The sequence below is a fragment of the Bactrocera dorsalis genome, chromosome 2 (genome assembly GCF_023373825.1).
Source record: "Bactrocera dorsalis isolate Fly_Bdor chromosome 2, ASM2337382v1, whole genome shotgun sequence".
Taxonomy (NCBI): domain Eukaryota; kingdom Metazoa; phylum Arthropoda; class Insecta; order Diptera; family Tephritidae; genus Bactrocera; species Bactrocera dorsalis.
In genome coordinates, this window is record NC_064304.1 from 2,283,426 (window position 1) to 2,305,204 (window position 21,779).

Consider the following 21,779-nt stretch of genomic DNA (forward strand, 5'->3'; position numbering starts at 1 on the left):
TGTTATATACTCTATAAATATACATAACGCACATAAAAGAGCTAATAAAAAGCTTTCTGGGTTAAATAACGCGGAGACCGAGAAAAATTAAAGAACGCGTCTAAAATCGTTAAATTCGGTGATAATCAGCGGACTTGAGAAGTAAATAATAATTATGAATATATCGACAGTTCTCCTAAGCATGGATACAGTGCGTATACGTAACTACTCATATTGAACTAAAGGTGCTTAAGTGCTGAGCTCATATAAAACTCACCGCAATGCAATGTATGAACTCACTGGGAGAAGCTCAAACTCCATACTAAACAACGTCCGTGTTGTGTTGCACAAATAGAAGCTTTGACCGATGTTTATAGATTTGGGAACAGCTGATGCAAGATACATATGTATGTATGTATGTATTTCCAATATGAAATATTGTCGAAAGATTAGTATTGCTCGCCAATCGGAATTACGTAATTTTCTGACTCACGATTTAAACCATTGAAACGCACATATTTATATTTTGGTATCGCATACTTCTGCTCGGAACATAAAAAAATAAATGTACACATATTTATACAGGGTGTTTTAATAGAGTTATGAAATTACCAAGCGAATAGCTGACAAAGCGGCTTTCAAGGTAAAAAATATGTATGTGTTGCAGATCTAGATTTTTTTAAAGGATTTCCCAGACCATCTTGCATACAGAAAAATTTAATCTCGGGTGTGGTTTACAATACCGTTATCAGTTTATCGAAATGCATTTTTCATAACCAAATCCCATGAAGAAATAGATCTGTCATACAAGAATCTAAGATATATATTTTGACTCCGTTCCACGAGGCTTGTCAAGCCCATGGGCTACGCCAGTAAATCAGAATTAATGAGCATGCTCAAAATATAAATAAAATCAAAATAAAAGTTCTTTGTCTCCAAAAACACCCGTTACCAAATAAGTCAAAGAATGTGTATGATCTCCTCATGCGCAAAACAAATGCATAAAACAAGGATACGTCAGCTGCCAGAAGCCTGAAGCTATCGCTCGGCTCAACACATACACTCTTCATATGGTGACACGTGCTGTTTGTGGAGCATATCCTCACTTCTGCTGCTTTGTGTTACACAAAAGTCTCCTACTGGTGAGTACCAGTGACTGGCCGCTTGCATCTTTCCGCCATCGCCGCCATGATAGCGTTTATTGCCATCCTTGGAAACTTCATTATCATAGCACGGTTATCGTCACACACATTATCAGCGAGAGGATAACTATTTTCAGGTAAGCTCTTGTGTATAGTTGTTTTCTGAGAGGCGGTGGTGATGGTGCACTCGTTATTTTTTAAGTCATCAGTAGCGTCATCAAAGAGGCAAAAAAATATCACCATCATCTATGAACATGTCGTGACAATGCATACGTAAACATTAGAGGCTTAAGGCGCATCTCTTTTTTGTCTTTTTTTGTTAGTAGTGCTGCAGTATGCCAGGGAAATCGCGTCGGAAGCAGTGACACAAATGGCGGGCGAACATTAAATGGGCGTTCGGGAGCACCATGTCCTGTTTGTATTTGTGTGAGAAATACTGGATAAGAATGAAATCGTGAAACACTGCAACAACGCTGCGCAACAATTCGTGAACTATGTGGCGAATTCACTGAAATTTAGGGCTGCGCATTACTTCTTTAAGCGAGTTTGTTCAAAACTGTAACTTTTACTATTTTCGAACATCAGATTTAGTTTTGTGAACAGTCATATGTTATAGGGATTAAGGGTTATACCTAGAAAATCGATTTTTATTTTTTTTTTCTTATTTCGATAGTTTAGAAATAACGTACTAAAATTACAAATCAATATCTCAAATCGTATTTGAGTTACAGCCATTTAAAGGGTGGTCGCTAAGCTCAAGCGTTTTTCTACCTGTTCTGTATTTAATTCTACATACAGTGACCAATCCGAGAAGCTTCATTCAGATAGCAGAGCGGTGAACATAGCCTTGATTTCATTTACAGTGCCTTTAGGGATGGTCGAGCAGTACCTAACTTCACTATGAATAGCATCGAGTGTCTTTGTGATAAGACCGGGTCGGTGCTCCCGTATCCTCTTGTGTTTTACTACTGGATAGCTGGGCTTCGCGGAAGCGAGCGCTGGGCCTTTTGGCCAAAATTGATCGCAGGAGATTTAGAGACCTCTTTGCCCTCAGTAACGCTAGCCTCTCCATAGTTGTGGAGCTTTTAACAGGCCATTGCTCTATTGGCGTCAATGATGTAAGGTTGGGAATCTTACGAGACGCCGTTTGGAGAAGCTGTTTGGATGAAGATGAAGTGGAAACAAATGAACACTTCCTTCTTGACTGTCCGGCGTTTGGGACGTCATGACTTAAATATTTGGGAGCGCGTACCTTCAGACATCCCATCGAACTGGCGAGAGTTGAAATTAAGCGCCTGGGCAAATTTGTATTGGCCTCTAGGGGTTTTGCTAATTTTTAAGTTGGAACAGGAGTTCTTCTTTCCATGACCTCACAAAGACCTACATACAATATAATAGTCCACGTGCGATCATCGATCAGTCTTCTAACCTAACCTATTTTGTTGCAAGACTTACTACGACAAAAGCGGGCCTATTAAAGTTTCATTAACTTAAACATGTTGATTTGAATGCTTTTATGTTTACTTAAAGCAACAACACGAGAGTGACTTTGATAGAGGGACAAAATAACGTGGGTCCAACGCAAAATGAATGCGTAGAACAAAAAAAAAAAACAAAAAATCATTAAAATATAAATGATTTGTTGATAATACCATAAAGCTTGCAAATCTGACAGCGATGATGACAGCCGTCGCACTTCGCTAGAGAAATAAACTGGACGTAGTAGCGGACGCCTTCATGATAAGTTGGCTCGCATTCGCATTGTCGATTATTGAAGTGATTTTCTTTATCAGCGGCAATATCTATTCATTTAATACTCGACTTTTCACTTCAAGTCTTCCGCTATTCTCAGTTTCACAATCGGGTTGCTTTACTCATGCTGCACTAGCTACCGAGCCACCAGCATCGACCGATAATGCTAGCCAATCTCAACTGTAGTCAAGCGCACTCGGACATTATTGGTACTACATGGTTGCCGTTGTTGTAGTAGCCAATGTTGTTGTTTTTCTCGTTGGCGGGGATCATCGCCAACCAGCTGCTGCTTGAAGTGGTGCGTGCGGAGGTGTTGCACTTTGCCTTGAACTTAGGAATTAAAAAAAAGAAAAAAACTGTGTAGTGATTTGATGTATTTTGTTGTTGTTGTAGCATTTGTACTCGCTTTGGCTGCTGTCGGTGTTATTGACACTGATTGGATTAGGTTTGTTGAGTTTGAAGTGCGCTCAATTCAAATTGCACACAAATTGTGTATTGACGTTAGAAACTTCCCTTTAATTATATTTAGCCCGTATTTACTTTGCTCTGCGCTTGCTGTAAGCAAAGAGTAAATCGTATATACTGGCATATACACAATATGTACATATATAGACTGAAAAATTAAACAACTCTCAAGTGCACTTTCGGATGACGAGGCTCTTGTAGTTGTCGAGTGTTATTTAAACTTGAGAGTTGCAATAGTTTAATTGAGTGCTCAATGGCACTTAAATATATGTGTATATATCCGAGCACACCACATGAAATAACTTAAATATGTGATCAGTGGCGTAACTATACCGTTCGAGGCCCGTGGCAAATTCATCGAATGGGCCCCCTGCCCTCCCACTTCCCCAATATATAAAGAAGCTGAACCAACAACAATAGTATTTTTTATTTTATAATATTTATTTATACACTTTTATTTGTAAGAGTTAACTAATAAATCACTACGTGAAGTAGGTACATACAAACTTTATAATTATAATTTCTTGATTTGCTAATTATTCACTTTTAATTAAAGGTACCTAATTTAAAGTACATATTGAACTGAAATCACAATTTTATTTTAAGTACACAATTTTAATTATTAAAATTCCTTTCTTCGGACTTTCTGTTCAGCAAAAGTGTTATTGACATCATCAAAGTTCAAATTTCGGGCCATAGAATTTTCGATGGATAGAATAGCCAAATTGCTTAACCTTTCTTGTCCCATAGAATTTCTTAAATAAGTTTTTATCAATTTCAGTTTTGAAAATGATCGCTCGGCACTAGCCGTAGTTACAGGAATGGTGAGAAATAACAGAAATGCAGTGCACACTTCAGGAAAGCTTGAAGATATAAAATGATTCTTTGTTATTAATAAGACGACCTTTCTATTTCGTGTTTAAAAGAGGATCGAAAACTGAGAATTTCTTTGGAAAACGACATAGATATATCTTTTTTATATAAATGGACAAATGCTAAAGCCTTTTCCAATAAATCAGTATCATTCAAGTTTTGCAAAGTGGCAGGCTGCAAGACACTAAAATTGGAAACAATTTCAATCATTCCAAGGAAACGCGATCTAAGTTGATTAATGATGATGTCTAATACACGATAGAATACGTTCACTTTAAACAAGCTTTCAGGATCCTGGAGACGTTCATCCTCACAAATTTCATCAAAATGACGTTTCACTTTTCTCTGACGAGTTTTAGGAAATTCAGGGTTTATAGACCATTTAACTGCAATACTATTTGCTTCCGTTTTTAAATCTTCAAATTCATGTCGATACTTTTCAAGTTCTTCTAGACAGACTTGCAAACGCTTTGAAGCATTTGAAAGATCGACGGCTTTAGATTGAAGTGCTTTAGAAGCCGCGTCTATGGTTTGTAAGACTTTGCAATGGAAAACCAGCAACATAATAAAATTGTAGTTCTCTACCTTCTTCTTTAGCAAGATAGCTTCATTTCTCTCATCTGATTTGGAATTTGATAAAATGGTTTTTGTTAGCGCTTTTTGAACATCAACAAATCGAACCTTTAAAGCAAACATGGCATCAAAGCGTCCTGCCCATCAAGTTGGATTCATTGTTTTTAATGTTACTGAATTTGATGATATAACGGTTTCTCCTTTTTTGTTGTCAGATATAAAACTAGATAATATATTCCATCGTCTAATACTATGGCCAAAAAAATTATAAATTTGTTGCACAGTTTCGAATAATGTTTGTATTTCTATGACCTCTTTTACTGCATCATTTACTACCAAGTTTAAATTATGAGCAGCACAATGGACATACACTGCATTTGGCTCTATATCTCTTATGAGTTTTTGAATTCCGCCATAAGTACCTTTCATAGTATTAGCTCCATCGTACCCTTGTCCACGGCACTTATTCAGAGAAATACTTTTGCCATTTATGGATTTTATTATCTGCTTGGACATTGCTAAGGCAGTTTGATCCTCATGAAATCTTAAAAATGACTCTTTAATTACGAGAGCCTTTGGAGTTCCATTTTCATCTTTCTCGATTACACAGTAACGGTAAAGTTCACACAATTGATCTGTTTTGGAAATATCTTGAGTAGTATCAAACAAAATGGAATAAAACGGCGCGGTGACTATTTCATTTACCAGGGCATTTTCCACTTTTTGAACCAGAACAGCAATGAGGTCATTTTGTATTTTTGGACTTAAGTATTTAATCTGGTCCTTAGGTTTGCTTAGCAACTCTTGTAAAATAGGTTCGTATTTGGCTAATAACTCAACAATACTCAAAAAATTTCCTTTTGGACCAGAATCGTTGCCATATACCGTTTCTTTATGACCACGAAAAGCTAAATTACAGATTGAAAGTATCAGAGTAACATCAAGAAGTCTAGTGAGTACCTGGCGCCAAAAAAAATTTTCTCTCTTGATAATGGACTCTTGCTCTTCATCTAGTGTTCCATGTAACTGCCACTGTCGATGTACAAAACATGAATGCAAATGTTCTTTCGATGTCTCATGTCTTTCTATGGCTTCCACAATATGTTTCCAATCATCATTGCCTTCCATTCAAATATTTTGTATATTTTTAGACGCCCTATTTGCGAATAACCAACATGGTGCACAATATGCTTTTTGAAGCAATAGAGAATAGGACAGCCATGTACGTTCTAACTTTACGCCAGATTTAGAAACAGTGTAATAATATTTATCTAAGAAAGATCTATTGTTACTATCCCTTAACAAGGGGCCTTTTGGTTTACAGTTGTGGTTGCTCTGAATATAAATATTCACTGTTATCGGGCCCTGCGATATTGCCACTTCTTCTTGTATACTATCTTGATTATTAAAGTACTGACTTATTTTAGGCAACTTTTTATTTTGTTCTTCAGACTCCTTCTTTCGCTTTCGTTTTTCGCTTCCACTCTGATACTTTCTAGAACAAAACCGCAAAAAGTTTGTAATAATACTATAGCTTTTATTTATTGAAAAATCTACTTAATTGCTAACAAATGCCAAAAAAGCGACCGTAAAAATGTTTATAACGAAAGTCCACCGATTGTTCAAAGTTCAATTCAAGTGTCAAATTTTGTAAGTTTTGAAAGAACGATGAACATAGGTACCGAAATAGTTTTGGTGGTTACGAATGTCAAAATAGTGAATTGATTTTGAAATGCGCGATGAGAATCATTATTTTAAATAATAATTTCGTAACTTGTGATTTCAAACTTTACTACCGATACCTACCGACGATGTAAATGATTAATTTTATGGGTAGATTAAAAATTAAAATAATTGTAATAGTATAAATTAATTTAAATATTAGAATAAAATTCTTACCCAGTAGACATTGTCAACCTATTTTCACAATTAACTAATTAAATATATCTTCACTTGCAACAAACAACCATATCTTACAACAATAAACTGCTAATTGCTTGGTGAGTTCTTGCGTAATACAATAGTGGAGTTTTTCATATATACAAACTCGAATCGGGGATTCCCCAAGCATCAGCAAGTATTACCAACATAAATTTTAAGCAGTGTTGCCGTTTGAGAAAGAAAAAAATACACCAAACTCATTTCAAAATTGCGCTAAATTTTAGCTGTGCATTTTTAATGGCAATAAGAGAAGATGTGCTTTTATGTGAATTTATTTAACCATTATTACATTTATCAAAATCAACTAAATTAAATAACTGAATATCTTTCTGGTCATCATTACGTTCGGGTGCGATTGGTGTGCCTTCACCAGATGCCGTTTCTTTTTTTACAGTTTTAGTCATTTTCTTCAAACCGTGTTCAGGCAACATAAAAGTGTGGCAATTTTTCTTAAGAACTTTCAACTGATGACGTATCATTATAATTGAACTCTGTTAGTAAGATCAGAGACAGTCATAACATAACACTTTAATGTAAAAAAGAGACAAAATATTAAACGCATCAATAACATTGTTGTCGGCGAATACTAAACCCTTTGGGGAATTCCCAGCTCGTTATTTTCCTAACGTTTTACGGCTCTGACAATTAACTTATTGGCTTAAATTTACGATCGTCAATAATTTTTACAATTTTCTACTAGATTCCGAAAAATATTTGTTAGCGCATTGTATTGAGAAAAAAAGCGCTGAAGAGTCTATCTAGCGCGAAATGCGCTTAAACGGCAACACTGATTTTAATGGCGGCAATATACCTAGTCTCAGCGAGACACCCTGAGACATGCCCAGTGAATATAAATATAAACCAATAAACAAATTTTTGAGGTATGTTTGTCCACACATGTTTCCGAAATTATTACGAGTAATTGGATTTTGACCATTCTTTCTAAAACTGGGTTAAATTTTTTTTTACTAATGCATTGAAAGTTTAATACCTAGGTATATTTTTTTTAGCTATGTATGCAACTAAGAAGGTAACAAATAAATTAAAGACAAAACTTTTTTTTTACTTAAGTAATGTGTATGTGTAATAATAAATGTTGGGAATTGAGATTTCCTCTGACCGGGGGCCCCTTCGGGCTGGGGGCCCGTGGCATTTTGCCGACTTGCCACCCTGTAGTTACGCCACTGTATGTGATTATGTACATGTTTACCCAGAAGTGCTGCAATTATGTTGTTGGTAAGTTCTAAGCACAAATTATCACATAGTTTATACCTTCCGACCAAAACTATACAGCCTTGGCCAAAAGTATGGGGCGGGCTACAAGGTTAGGTGAAATAAGTAAATTTTCTCTTTGCAAAAGCGGCGGAGCCCAATGTATTGCCGGCCGAGCTATTCAAATATGACGGCGAAAGACTGATAAGGAGCATGCATCAGGTTCTTTGTAGAATATGGTTAGACGAAAGTATGTCCGATGATTGGAATTTAAGTGTACTCTGCCCAATCCACAAAAAGGGAAACCGAACAATCTGCAATAACTACCATGGAATAAGCCTCTTAAACATCGCATATAATCGAGCATACTGTGTGAAAGATGAAAGTCCAACGTCAACAAACTGATTAAACCTTATCAGTGTGGCTTTAGACCTGAAAAATCTACAATCGACCAGATATTCACCATGCGTCAAATCTTCGAAAAGAGGATCGACACTTACATATGTATGTACCACGTCTTCGTCGATTTGTTGCTTTTGGAAGCAGCCTTTATGCCGCTATTTCTGAATTTGGTATTCCTGCAAAAGTAATACGGCTGTGTAAACTAACGTCGAGCAATACCAAAAGCTCCATCAGGATCAGGAAGGACTTTTCCGAGCCGTTCGATACCAAACGAGGGTTCAGATAAGGTGACCCCTTATCGTGAGTCTTCTTCAATCTACTGCTGGAGAAAATAATTCGAGCTGCCGAACTTAATCTTCTATAAGATTGTACAGCTGCTGGCATACGCCGATGATATTGATATCATTGGCCTCAACATCCTCGGCGTTAGTTCTGCTTTCTCCAGGTTGGATAAAAAAGCGAAGCAAATGGGTCTGGTAGTGAACGAAGGTAAGACGAAATATCTCCTGTCATCACACAAACAGTCGTCGCACGCGCGACTAGGCTTCCACGTTACTGTTAATAGTCATAACATCGAAGTCGTGAATAATTTCGTCTATCTTGGAACCAGTGCCTCGATATCCAACGCAGAATATCTCTTGCCAACAGGTGCTACTTCGGATTGAGTAGGCGATTGAGAAGTAAATTCCTCTCTCGACGAACAAAGATCAAATTCTATAAGTCACTCATCATCACCGTCCTGTCTAATGGTGCCGAGGCATAGACGATGACAACATTTGATTAGTCGACCTTACGAGCTTTCGAGAGAAAGGTTATGCGAAAGATTTATGGTCCTTTGCGCATTGGCAGCGGCGAGTACCGCATTCGATGGAACGCTGAGCTGTACGAGACATTGACATAGTTCAGCGAATTAAAAGACAGGGACTGCGCTGGCTAGGTCATGTCGTCCGAATGGATGAAAACAGTCCAGCTTTGAAAGTACCCGCCGAGGGAAGCAGAGGAAGACCTCTACTCCCTTGGAAAGACCAGATGGAGAAGGACCTGGCTACACTTGGAATCTCCAATTGGCGCCAAATAGTGAAGAGGAAGAACGACTATAAAGAAGAAGAAGAAGAAGAATGAAAACAAGTTTTTTCAATACTATTCGGTATCCTATTCCAATGATCTTAACTAGAATAAGTGTCCAATTTCAAAAGGAGTATAGTATAAACAAACTTTGTAATTTAACAGTAAAGAACTTGTAAGAAGATGTATAATAATGACAGCTTCCTTGCTTTTGACCTGCGATTAAACCAATTTAAAATATCGAAGAAAACTTATCTAATAGTACTAGATAGTATAGCCGACGGTCGGTCTCGTTTCGGAGTTAAACTAACGATTCAATCAGAAAACTAGTGGCAGTTTCAAAGCGGCTTATTACATAATATATTTGGGACATCATTAAAATTGTTATTAAAATGTTGAACCGAAAAGAATTTTTCATTTCCGCAAAACAATTGCGAATATTAGAAAATGCATTTCAGCTGATCTCCATCACAAATTCCGAGTTGAACAAACCAAGACACCACCTCACAATATACATATATAACATCATTGACAGATCGTTAATCAAACTTGTTTATACATTTCTGGGTTACACAGATTTGCGATGGAATTATGAAGAGTGACTCACGCCGAGCAGAATTAACAACTGATATGCACACAGACGTCTTAAAAGACTGACATTTATGAACCAAAGACGAAGAAGGCAAGAGGCGGCATTAAAGCGAATATAAAAAGCTGTAAACATTTTATGTGGCAGCAGGCATACAGCAACTACAGATATCAGATAATCAGATCGACGTGAAATGCCAACGCCGCGCGAAGAGTTGTCGAAATGACGTTATGGAAGCTTGACGCGCCGGCAATGTCAGGAAAGATGTACGCGCTTTGAACACACGCATATATATGGGCACAGCTGGCGCTTTCTCTACAGATGCAAGAACAAAAAGAAAATACTTAATTGTGCATGTATGGCTGCTGTGATTCGGACGATTGCTCGTAAGCCTGATAAATCCATACGAGGAAGAGTCAGAACGATTTGGAATGAGAGAAATGCCACCGACGACACCGATGCCCCTGGAACGCCACCAGAAAAGCCGCTAAAACCGCGCATCACCGAGATCATTCAGTTCAGTTGAGAACAAAGAGTGGCATTGACACGAAGTCTTGCCGTGCGTTCCCATAAAAGCAGTGAGGAATTTCATTTGTGCATTGATACTTAAGAGCCGTTGAGATAACCGCGTCGCGCTGCAGTGAAAATACGCAATAGCCACAAAATGCTGCGCGCGCATTATTTCGTTTTTGTTTACGCAATTTTTATAGTAACATATATATTTGCCGTATCTGCTACGAGTGCTGCCGGGGAAGATATAGACGAGAATTACGTGAAACAGCTGCTGGGCAATTTGAATACGAGCGTTGATCCGTGTGAAGATTTTTATGCGTTCGCATGTGGCAATTGGGCGCAACACTACGATAATGATGCCTATGTGGATGTGCCCGGCTATATGGACTACGAAGTGAATAAGCAATTGCTGAACGCGCTGCTCGTCGACAGAGCAGCAAATAAGAGCGGTATAGCGCAGCAGGCCTGGCATTATTATGGGTCGTGTGTGAATCTAAATGCGCCCGCTTTGAACACCTTTCTGCGTTACGTGCAACAGGCTTTGCAATTTGAGTGGCCTATATTGCGTGCTGATTGGCCGCGACCTTGGCAGAATGCCACACACTTCGATTGGCTGCGCGTTGTAGGTGGCTTGCGCGCTTATGGACTGAACGGTATTTTCATAACGCAGGATGTCAATGTGCGCTTCGCCAATGCAACGCAGTACCTCTTAGAGTTGCACGCGCAACAGCCGCCGGCCGTGGCACCACCCTCACTGGTGCTGCGACAAAAGGATGTTGAAGGCATATTTATTAATTTCGGTTTGACAGCGCCGGAGGCGCGGAATGTCAGTGCGGGTGTCATTGCGCTGGATAAGTCGTTGACTGACACCTTAAGCACTCTTACATTGCCGCCTTCAAGCACTTCAAATGTCAGCGAAGCAAATGCTACGCGCGCAAACTTCACGAGCTTGGAGATGAATGTGAACGACTTGATAGAGTTGGTGCCGGAAATCGATTGGCGCAGTTATCTGATACATACTCTCGGCCGCGAAGTGGACTCGGAGCAACAGCTGCTGCAAACCTACTCCTACGATTTGCCCTACTTTCGCAAATTGCCCGCCCTACTTGCCGCACACTCGAACGAGACGATCGCCTACTATATAATGCTGAAGTTCATGTATCAATTGAGTGGCGATTTGCCAACTGAAATGACGGATGTGCAGAAATCCACGCATTGCATGCGCCTGCTGCGTGGTTATATGCCACTGGCGGCCAATTACCTGTACGAGGAGCATTATTACAAGCTTAGACGCGTGGCGAGTGACGCCGCGCTGCATCGTATATTCAACAAGTTGCGTGGCAACTTCGCTCAGCTGGTCAATGCCAATGCTTTACAGCTGAACGCCGCTGAGCGTGCCTACATACTCGCCGAACTGGACGGAATGCAGCTACGCATAGGCAATGTGCCACATGGGGCGGCGAACTTGACATCTGAAGTCGAGGAATATTATGCGGATATAAATATGAGCCCCAGCGACTTTTACGGCAATCATTTACAGCTTATCCACGGCAGTGTGCGACGCATGCAGGCGAGGCTGTTGAATGTGCCACGTGCGGCAAATGCGACGCAGCAACTGATCTACGAGCACAATTTCGAGACATCGAGCTCTTCATCGCCGGTTAAGATCTTTGACAACGTGGTGCTCGTGCCATATGGGTATTTGCAGTTGCCGCTTTTCGATCACCGGTTGGATGCTTTGTTTCAATATTCACTCTTTGGTTTCATTCTTGCGCACGAGATTATGCACGCTTACGACCTCTTTCACATTGTCTACGATCAACATGGTAACTTTAATCAGTTGGGTTTGGATGTGGCGCAACATTATTGGAGCTTCATCAACTGCACGCGGCAAACGGAGTTAAATGACGTGCTCTCCGAGAATATGGCCGATGTGGCGGGCTTACGTGTGGCGTATCAAACCTACTTCGGCCCGGACAAGATTAGCGCAGCTGCAGAGCAGCCTCATAATATTACTGCAGATGGAGCTGGCTCGCGCGTTGAAAATGACACCGCTACGCAAATTCAACAACAACCTGTCATCGGTGATAATGAAATCCCTAAAAGCTTTGCAAATTCCTCCCCTCGCCTATGGCTCGGTAATTTCACGCGCCCACAGCTGTTCTTCATCAACTCGGTGCAGTTTTTATGCGCCAACATGCCGCGCATCGATGGACTGAATGTACAACCGGTGCACCTCGGCCATGACATGCATGATGTGCGCGTGCGACGCAATTGGTTGAATTTGGAGCATTTTGCGGCCGCCTTTCAGTGTGCACGTGACACGCCGATGAACCCGACCGAGAAATGCCGCTGGTGGTGAGCTGCGTAGCGAGTGCCCGAATTGTGCGACTGCCCTCCGGTGGGGTTTATTGTTCGAAAGCGGATTATTGCTTTCTTTCTGTAACAGTTATGTTCTACTTTATACTTAATTTATGGTTGTGCAGTGCTTTCTGTGAGATGTCAACAATTTTTGCTTACAAATAACCATCAAGTCTGCGATGTATAAATTTAGCTCTTGACCGCTTCTTATAATACCTTAATGAATGCGTAAAAATATCTTGAAGACTTACCTTTTGAGGTGGCTACTTCTTTTCTCGGTACTCGGCGATTATTTCTGGAAATAAAAGAATGGTCACCAATTAAAATACTCGAAAAGTACTAATTTCTTTAAAGATATAACAAAAATATATGTTTTATGTATGTATGTGTATCGAAATATAAACGAAAATAATTAAAACGTAGTCTTATTCAATCTCGAAATGAAAGAAAACTTATAATTGGAATAATGGAATTTTGTTTGGATGGCCGTAAGATATATGTATATTATAGTATAGAAGATATATGCAACTATGAGCAAAGTAATCTTCCTTGACCAAAATACACTTGTGCCAATGTTTTTTCCAATATTCGAAACAGTTGTGAAAGCCAATTTCCGGAATAGTCTTCGCGTTGATTCACGTGATTCACGTTTAAAGTTTTCAATTGACTCAAAACGTTTTTCCAGGAGCGGAATGAGTTTGAGTTTGCTGAATAGCCAGAAGTTAAACTCACGAAGAATTAATTCAGTGTACGACGGTGCATTATCGCAGTACAAAAACCAAGAGCTGTCGACCTATAATCCTGGTCTCTTTTTACGAATAGCTTTGCTCAAACGACGCATAACACTCAAATAGTATTCCTTGTTGAGAGTTTGGTCGGTAGAAAAGAATTCGTGACGTGGTTTTCTCGGCTGCGGCTTACCTTTGCCATGATATTCGCTCGATTGATCGTCTGTTTCCGGGTCGTAAGCGTAGATCCAAGATTTATGACATCCTGGCAGTCGAAAAGCATGGCTTCACAGACGTTAACGCGACGCTGATTTTGACCATTTTAAAATGGTTTTCACTGATTCTTCCGATATTCCAACGATGCCAGAAAGATGCCTGACTGTTAATCGTTGATTCTTTTTTTTTTTCAATATCTTTTTTATTTATTGAATCTGCTTTTTCATTTGAAAGCCTAACAATAAGTAACTGATTGAGTTGATTCTCAAGCATAAATTCTTTAAATTTATGGATTTGTTGATCATCAGGTGATGTTGGTGCCCGTCCTGGATGTGGTTCCTGGTCAACGCGTTCTCTTCAGAATGATTATTTGATCTGCCAATTTGTCACTGACAGTCATATCAACCTAGAGAAAATTATTTCGAGGAATGGGTTTCCGCGTGAAATGTAAGGGGTCAGTAGTAAGTCAGTAACCTGGCCTGTTTTTTTGACATTATTTTTTCATAGAAATTTTTATTCTACAATAGAACTTTTTTCACATATCATGAGGTATATCGTGGAGTGTAAAAACAAATTTTTTCGAAATTTTTTGATGACATCTGTCGGAGAAATGGCTGGGTGAATGAGATGTGTTTTTTCACTGGCGGATACGATTTCTCATGTTTGGATCATCTGAAACACAAAAACCCAATTTATTCTTAAAAAGTACGTGAATGGTTATCGTCCCTATTAGAATCATGAAAAAATGTTGATAAATAAAAAAGTAATTAACGTTTTTTTTTAATTTTTTTTTTTACATAAATTATGTCATAACATTGTCAATGAATTATAAAAAATTATGAGTGAACATAATGAAATTATGTAGTGGCGATAGCCAAGCGTTTTGTGAGTATTAAAAAAAATTAAGTATAGTTTAAAAAAGTGTGTGTTTGAGAAAAACGCGTCTAAAGTGCCAGGGTACACTCCGAGCGCTCCGAACGTGGAGCGGTATTATTATTTTTGGGCCTTTTCGAAACCTTCCAATGGTAAAGTGGGTTTCTACATTAATTCTAAGGGTATGAGGGAACAGAAAATGCAAAAAAAAAAATTGGAAAAAGATGACCTTACTTATTTTTGCCCAGACAGCCGAAAGTCCTATTATCTTCTTTCTCTAAAGCAAAAACCTTTTTTCCATTAACACATGCTCAAGTATTAAGATAACTAGACGATTTAGTGCCTCATTCAGATTTTCACCTTAAATTACCCAAATTCTGCCTTGAAGAAAAATAAGAAAGGCATACTGAGTCGACTGTGAAAGATTTAGTTTTTACTAAACACAATAGGCTCACAGGTAAAAAGCAAGTTTCGGCTTCGATCGCATAAAGTTTGATACAAGTATTTAATTCAATTAAGAAAACAACTTTTCAGACGGCAAAAAGTTCAATTTATCTAAATATTCTCTTTGAGTAAAGGACTGCAGGCTCTGTGCTTGTGCATTGTATTGGCGTATTGGTGTATTGGCTTTTAAATTGAATTGAAATTGTGCTGATAATTTGACAAATTGACTGAATTGAGCTTGGAAACGTAAACGTAAACGAAGGCACACGCGCGTTTGTTATTGCGCTCAAAGTCTCAATGTATACACACAGCTGAGGTATTCGCCCTGCGTTTTTGTATCATTCTGTCGCTGCAAAATGCAACAGTCCAACACTTTTGACATTTACCAAATTACCAAAATCCCACGTTACAGGCTGACAGAGGTATCAGTTGTTGCCGTGTTGCACAGCCCGCTTCCTACTGTCAAGCATTGGCGCAATCTCGGTAAAAATCAATACCCAGCACAGAAAATGAAGTCATGTCCTTTTTATACAGAATTTTTTGGCATTTGTGTATTTTAGTATTCTCGGCACTTCCTTCCGTAATCGTATATTCCACAGCTCGTTGGCGGTAATGGAAGTGCGGTGTGATCAAAAATCAATACTTGGCAGATTGCAACAATGCGAAATGGAGCAAAAAATAACACAGACAACAACAAAAGCTCTAGCGAACCAACAAATGCCAAGCTTTTTAAATATATACACATTTACATATACAAACACATATATTCGTGGGTATGTGCGATATGCAACCAAACAAAATTCGACCGACGGTTGCCGGTTGACACTTCACTTACCGGTATGCCCACATACCCGATACCCGCTTCCTGAATGTCCTTTGGCAACGCCACCACTGAAAACAACCGGAACGAGGAGTTGGGGGGTGAAGCCTCAGCGCTTCGTCACTGAAATGGTGAAAACCACATCAATAAGTCGTACAAATTGAATTCAATGAAAATTGCTAATATTTTTGTTATTGATACGAGTATAAATTGCAGGTTTTGGAGTTTTCAGTGCGCATTTTTCGAGAAAAGCGACGCAATTTGCAACGGAAATGTAAAATATCAATTCGAGTCCAAACGCTGGTGGCACACTTAATGCATATTGGCATTCTTTTTAGGTTCCTGCTAATTGATTTGGCCATCCATTAGCGAATTAACATCCGTCCGACATCGATAGTGGGAATACGAAATGTATGAAAATTTGCGCTGCGCTAATTTCGACAGCAAATCGAAGATGGAATCAATGTTGTTGCGGTGGAGTGTTGGTGGAATACGAAATTTTACACGAATTTGTAATGAAAATGCAAATAATATCAGTGAGATGATGCGGTGATTGGACGTACTCAATTTGGGGTCCGATTTAACCTATTTGAAGCAATTGCTCAAAACGTCGAGATCTTAAATTGAAAGCGTACAAAATACAGCTTGTGCAAGAAGTGAAGCTGCTCGACCTTCCCAAGCGACATCACTTCGTTCTATGGGCTCTTGAAAAGTTCCAAGATGATTCGACGTTTTCGAGCCAAACTTTGTTCAGCGACGAGGCCCATTTTTGGGTCAATAAGTATGTAAACAAGCAAAATTTACGCATTTGGGACGAAAAGCAACCTGAAGAGATTAAAGAGCTGCCATTTCATTGAAAAAATAAAGGTTTGGTGTGGTTTCTGGGCCGGTGGAATTATTGTATCACACCATTAGATTTTTTCCTGTGAAGATATCTAAAGCCTAAAGTCTATGTGGACAATCCCGCTTCGATTCAGGCCTTGGAGCAAAACATTACACTTGTCTTTCGCCAGTTACCAGTCGAAATGCTCGAACGAGTCATCGAAATATGGACTCAACGGATGAACCATCTGAGACGTAGCCGCGGGCTACGAAAGAAATAATCTAAAAATAAATGGCAAAGAATGTTTTTTCGAATGATAATAAACATACCGCATTAAATTTGAAGTTTCTGTGTCTTTTCCTTAAAAATGTAGGGCACCTTGAAATGGATCACCCTTTAGTACAAGTAAAAAATTTGAGTAATGGGTTAAACTTGGCAGATACACTCAAATCGAAACTATTTGTACTAATTATCTGAAAACTTAAATCTTCAGTAAACAAACAGTTTTTATGAGGCGTAATTTTAATAAATAAAAAAAACAATAAAAAAAGCAAGACAAAACGCTAAATTCAGCTACACCCTACAAGATCAGTTATGAAGATTTTATATTGATTTAGATCTGTCAGTTTGAAGCCACGACAAATGAGCAGCTCCTTGGGAAAAAGAACGTTTGCAAAATTTCAGATCGATATATCAGAAACAGAGAGAAAAATGCCGCTTGTATACAGACGGGAATGGCTAGATCGACTCCGCTCGTAATGAAGTCGATTTATGTATACTCGTATATACTTTATGGGGACTCCAACGTTTTCTTCACGGTATTAAAAACATTGTGGCAACTTAATAATATCTTGTTCAGGGTATAATAATATTGCGCAAAGATTAAGGAAAATCTCACGTGGCCCACCCTGGCATTTACATTAAATTACGCAAATCATTTGAAATACACCAACCTACGATTACGAATGCGGGCAGTCACTGAGTCATCCATCGACAATATACGCAACGGCACTGCCATGCCATTAAAATTAAGTAAGGAGGTGTTATGATGGGTGAAACCGATTAAAATACACATCGGATACTTAAAATTGTAATTAGCATAAACTCTAAAGAGTTTGAGGTTGTTTAAGTGAAAAGTAAGAGTGAAAAAGGCCTTACTAATTTCATAAAGTTACTTATACTTTGAGGTTGACCAATTTTCTTGAATTGCATAATTTTTTATTTAAATTATCAATGCTACAAGATTAGCAGTCACACGCGGTAATAAAATGTCATACATTTAATCTGCTAACACAAAGTAAAGCTATTTGTACAAAGTTCCAATACCCCAGTGCCAATGGTGCGCTTTACAAAAAGTTGAGGCCAAATGAAAACAAGTGCCAGACATGGAAACTCACAATAAAGCAGCTTATAAGCAAAATCAACTGCAAGAAAAATATGAAAAATAAACTTGAAAACTTTAATTTCTGCAGTGTTTACATATTAAAGCTGCCTGTCGCTGTGTGTTGTTGTAGCTTTACTTCATGCAGTGATTATGTTGTTAATGGAGCTGCGATTTGTTTCCGCTCGCATATGGCGCGTCACACCTACGGCGCCACTGGTCGCAAAAGGAAGGCTGCTGGTGGGCGTGTGCAGCGGATGACGGTTATTGCTGCCACACTTTCGCTAATGACACGAAATTGCCTTAATATTTTTATGTCGATGTGGCAACGCTGGTTATAGAAAACATACACGAATGCTAATGCTAAATATAAATGCTATTTTGAGTAATGAAACAATGCACCAGTTTAATGTCGTTGCATGCAACGCGTCAAGTTCAATTAAGTCTTGCAGCTAACTGTAATTGAATGCCCGCGTGAGCAAGTGCGCATATGAGTAATGTAATTGTTTGAGTCTTTGATACATATATGTATGTACAAGTATGAATATCTTTAATTTTAGAATTTATACTGTGTATTATATATTCCGATTTTAAGAATATATGCATTCTTCAATATGTCACGTGTTCGTATGTGTAAATAGAGTAAGACTAAGTGCGCTCTCGCTTCGCAATGCTTGTTAATTGTCGCGAGGCGTTGATGATGTAATACCGGCATATTTTGCAATTTGATAGCTTGACCTACACAAACAACATAAAATAACAACAACGAAGGGTGGCGTGAAAAAAGAAAGCCGCAAAATATATGACACATAACAAAGGAAACGTATTCCTTTCATTTTGCATATGATTACTGAAAGAAAATATATAAAAGTGTATATGCAGATCTATGTATATGGTATACATATACCATATTCAAGGTTAGTGAAAAGAAATCCTTTATTTTTGTATCAAATACCAGACATTTATTTGATATAGTTCGAAAGATGCAATTTAGCTCGAATATGCACAGTTTTTTCGATAACGAAGCTGATTTGAAAATTCCACACTGTTAGAGAAAGGTATGAGGTGGCTACATAAGAACCTCCTTGTCAAGTTTGTGTGAGTTTCTGGCAAGTCACTATCGTTGTGTATGGCCTGGCGTTGTTCTGATGAAAAATCACTTCTTATTCGCCAATGCTGGCCATATTTGAAAGATTCCTGCTTTAGACCGTCCATTTGTTGGCAATACAGGTCTGAATTTAGAGTTTCATCATAGTAGTAGAGTGAGCTTCTTTCTAAACGTTCCAAATGGTTTTTATTCAGTGAATGGAGTAAAATGAGTTTGCTCTATAAAATATATATATAAATAATCATCGTGACGAACTGAGTTGATTTAGCCGCGTCCGTCCTTTTGTCCTTGTACGCGAACTAATCCCTTACGTTTTGAGATATCGATCTGAAAGTTTGTATACCTTTTTATTCCAAAGAAGCTGCTCATTTGTCTTAACTGCCGATATCGGATCACTATAACATATACATAGCTGCCATACAAACTGAACCATCGGTATCCAGTTCTTTTCGGAATTTTTTTGTATTTAGGAAGGGTCTTCCAGTTTCGGTGCAAACGAAGTTAATATTTAGCTCCTGAGCTATCGAAAGAATGCTAACATGAGACTCGTCGATTTATATTATTTTATCGATATTTTCGACAATTGGCCTTCCTTAGCGTGGTGCATTTTTGCTTTAAAAATTAACGAAACGGTTGTTCAACGAAATCAAAATTACGCGTGAATGATCAGGATTTGAACAGTATCAGGACCATAAACATTCATATTTTTAGCAACCTTGCTTATGTCATGGAGGTGAGAAGGGAGAAAAGGTGGTATTTGGAAATATAAATATATGATAAAATCCCCTATAGGAGATACTATTGGAATGAAATAGGAGTTACCTCGCGCTGAGGAGGAAACTGAAAGCAAATGTGTGATTGCCCTGCATGAATAACTTCAGTGTGTCTACCGCAGGAGTGTGACATGGCGTATGCGTAACGTGCCTCCAGAAAGTGTGAAAGTCCTTGCGTGTATTTGTTTATTTGGCATTAGTTAACACAATTAGAAGGTAAATAAATATATGCAAACGCTTTCATAAACTAATTCGAATTTAAGTGAAACGATTCCACTTTAAGTGCCGATAAACTGATTATTTATCAACAAAATTTAGATTAATTACATTGATGGCATTTAATGGGCTTAGTGCTATTATTCAGCATTTAGCTTGCATAAAGTGTGCTGCAACTAAGTTACACAGCCAATATACTATAAATATATATACAAATATATTAGTTAGCAGAAATCCGAAACGCCTGAATGAAACTAAAGTTGCATTTGTGTAATTACATTAAGTGACGTATCGCATTTATCAAATATATACAGTTATTCAAACAGTGGTTTGTTGAAGAGCACTAATCTCAGGGCGGTAGCGACAAGAAGTAGCAAGTGCACAAACTTGAATATTAATTACACCACACAACTGCTTACAAAAATGCTAAGTGTGTGCGATAATTTCATTATATTGTTGTTATTATTCCTGTAAGCGTTGATAGGCATTTGAATTATGACTTCAAATATGAATCTACATTCAAACATTTATATATTGAACCTTCACATATGCTTGAAGCACTACAAACAAATATATGTCAACTATGGGTTAAAATAATGGTTCAACACACAGTCAATGCCAATATTTATTGCTTCACGTTGGGCGTAACACCAGTTCGTTTCATTATCTGCTTCACTGCTCATTGCTCTCTAGATTTGCCTCACTCATATTTGTTCGTGTGGTGGGGTGAAGAAGCCAATTAAAAATTTAATATTAAATTCCAAACTGTAAGCTCATTTATAGCGATTACATATCGGCTTGTTTGATGCGAGTTAAATATTTAAACAATGCGCTTGGCGATTAAAAATTAATTCAATTACCTCTCGCTGATTTTGTTCACATCTAATTAGGTCAATTTGTGATCATAATTAACTTCTAATTCATTTTGACAGAGTGGCATTTTTGTTCACATTTTTTATGCATGTCAATTACGCCACTGAATTTCAATTTTCGTGTTTCATGTGTTGTTTGCTTATTTTGATATATATGATTTATACATATATAACACAATACAATTTTAATGAATATTTCAAATATTTTTGAGTTAAATTATTGTAACAATCGTGAGTTATTCTATAGGCATATATTAATGACTTAAATTTTTTTTTTTTGTTTTAAGTCTTGATGAAAGCCAAAATCGTTTCAGCCTCGAAGGACATTTTTAGTAACTTTAGGAATAAGGAATGACTCATTAAAACCTGTTGTTATTTTTGTGGAAATTTGCTGTTTTTTTAGATGTTGTCACTGTGTCTTCTTTTTCTTGTTTCTGAAACTCCAACATTCCTACCGGAGAGCGTTTATTTTTTCTAATGAGCCTAGATATTCGCGAAATTCTCAATAGCCAGCCAATAGATAATGTATGTCTTTTAAAATAAAAAAAAAAACGTAACTTCGGTTTCACAGGAGGTATAATACCCTTCACAAATATGGAAGATTCTATACGAGAACGTAATTTTGAACGAGAACTTTTATTTTGATTTGATTTTTGTT

General features: G+C 38.0%; 3 protein-coding genes across 8 annotated transcripts in view; 1 reads left to right on the forward strand and 2 right to left on the reverse strand.

Moving 5' to 3' along the window:
- The window catches only part of LOC105232825 (uncharacterized), an 81,450-nt gene that overhangs the window by 14,761 nt on the left and 44,910 nt on the right, over positions 1–21,779 (reverse strand). For 5 of the 6 annotated variants that reach the window (XM_049447757.1, XM_049447756.1, XM_049447760.1 and 2 more), the window contains exon 3: positions 13,119–13,162. The gene's annotated coding sequence lies outside the window, so the exon portion shown is untranslated. Of the gene's footprint in view, positions 1–13,118; positions 13,290–21,779 lie in introns of those variants that run through there. The other variant, XM_049447759.1, reaches the window with a different exon arrangement.
- On the reverse strand, positions 481–8,683 carry LOC125776269 (zinc finger MYM-type protein 1-like). The gene is made up of 2 exons (XM_049447768.1): positions 6,684–8,683; positions 481–6,279 (listed from the first exon to the last, which is right to left on the reverse strand). The coding sequence occupies exon 2, from the start codon at positions 5,910–5,912 to the stop codon at positions 4,929–4,931; it is 984 nt and encodes a 327-aa protein (XP_049303725.1). The 5' UTR covers positions 5,913–6,279; positions 6,684–8,683; the 3' UTR covers positions 481–4,928.
- On the forward strand, positions 10,517–13,119 carry LOC105232824 (neprilysin-11). Its single transcript, XM_011214691.3, has one exon. It carries the CDS (start codon positions 10,658–10,660, stop codon positions 12,866–12,868), a length of 2,211 nt encoding a protein of 736 aa, XP_011212993.2. The 5' UTR covers positions 10,517–10,657; the 3' UTR covers positions 12,869–13,119.

Coding starts and splice junctions, on each gene's coding strand:
- LOC125776269 (XM_049447768.1), bottom strand. CDS start 5,912: ATGGAAGGCAATGATGATTGGAAACATATTGTGGAAGCCATAGAAAGA.
- LOC105232824 (XM_011214691.3), top strand. CDS start 10,658: ATGCTGCGCGCGCATTATTTCGTTTTTGTTTACGCAATTTTTATAGTA.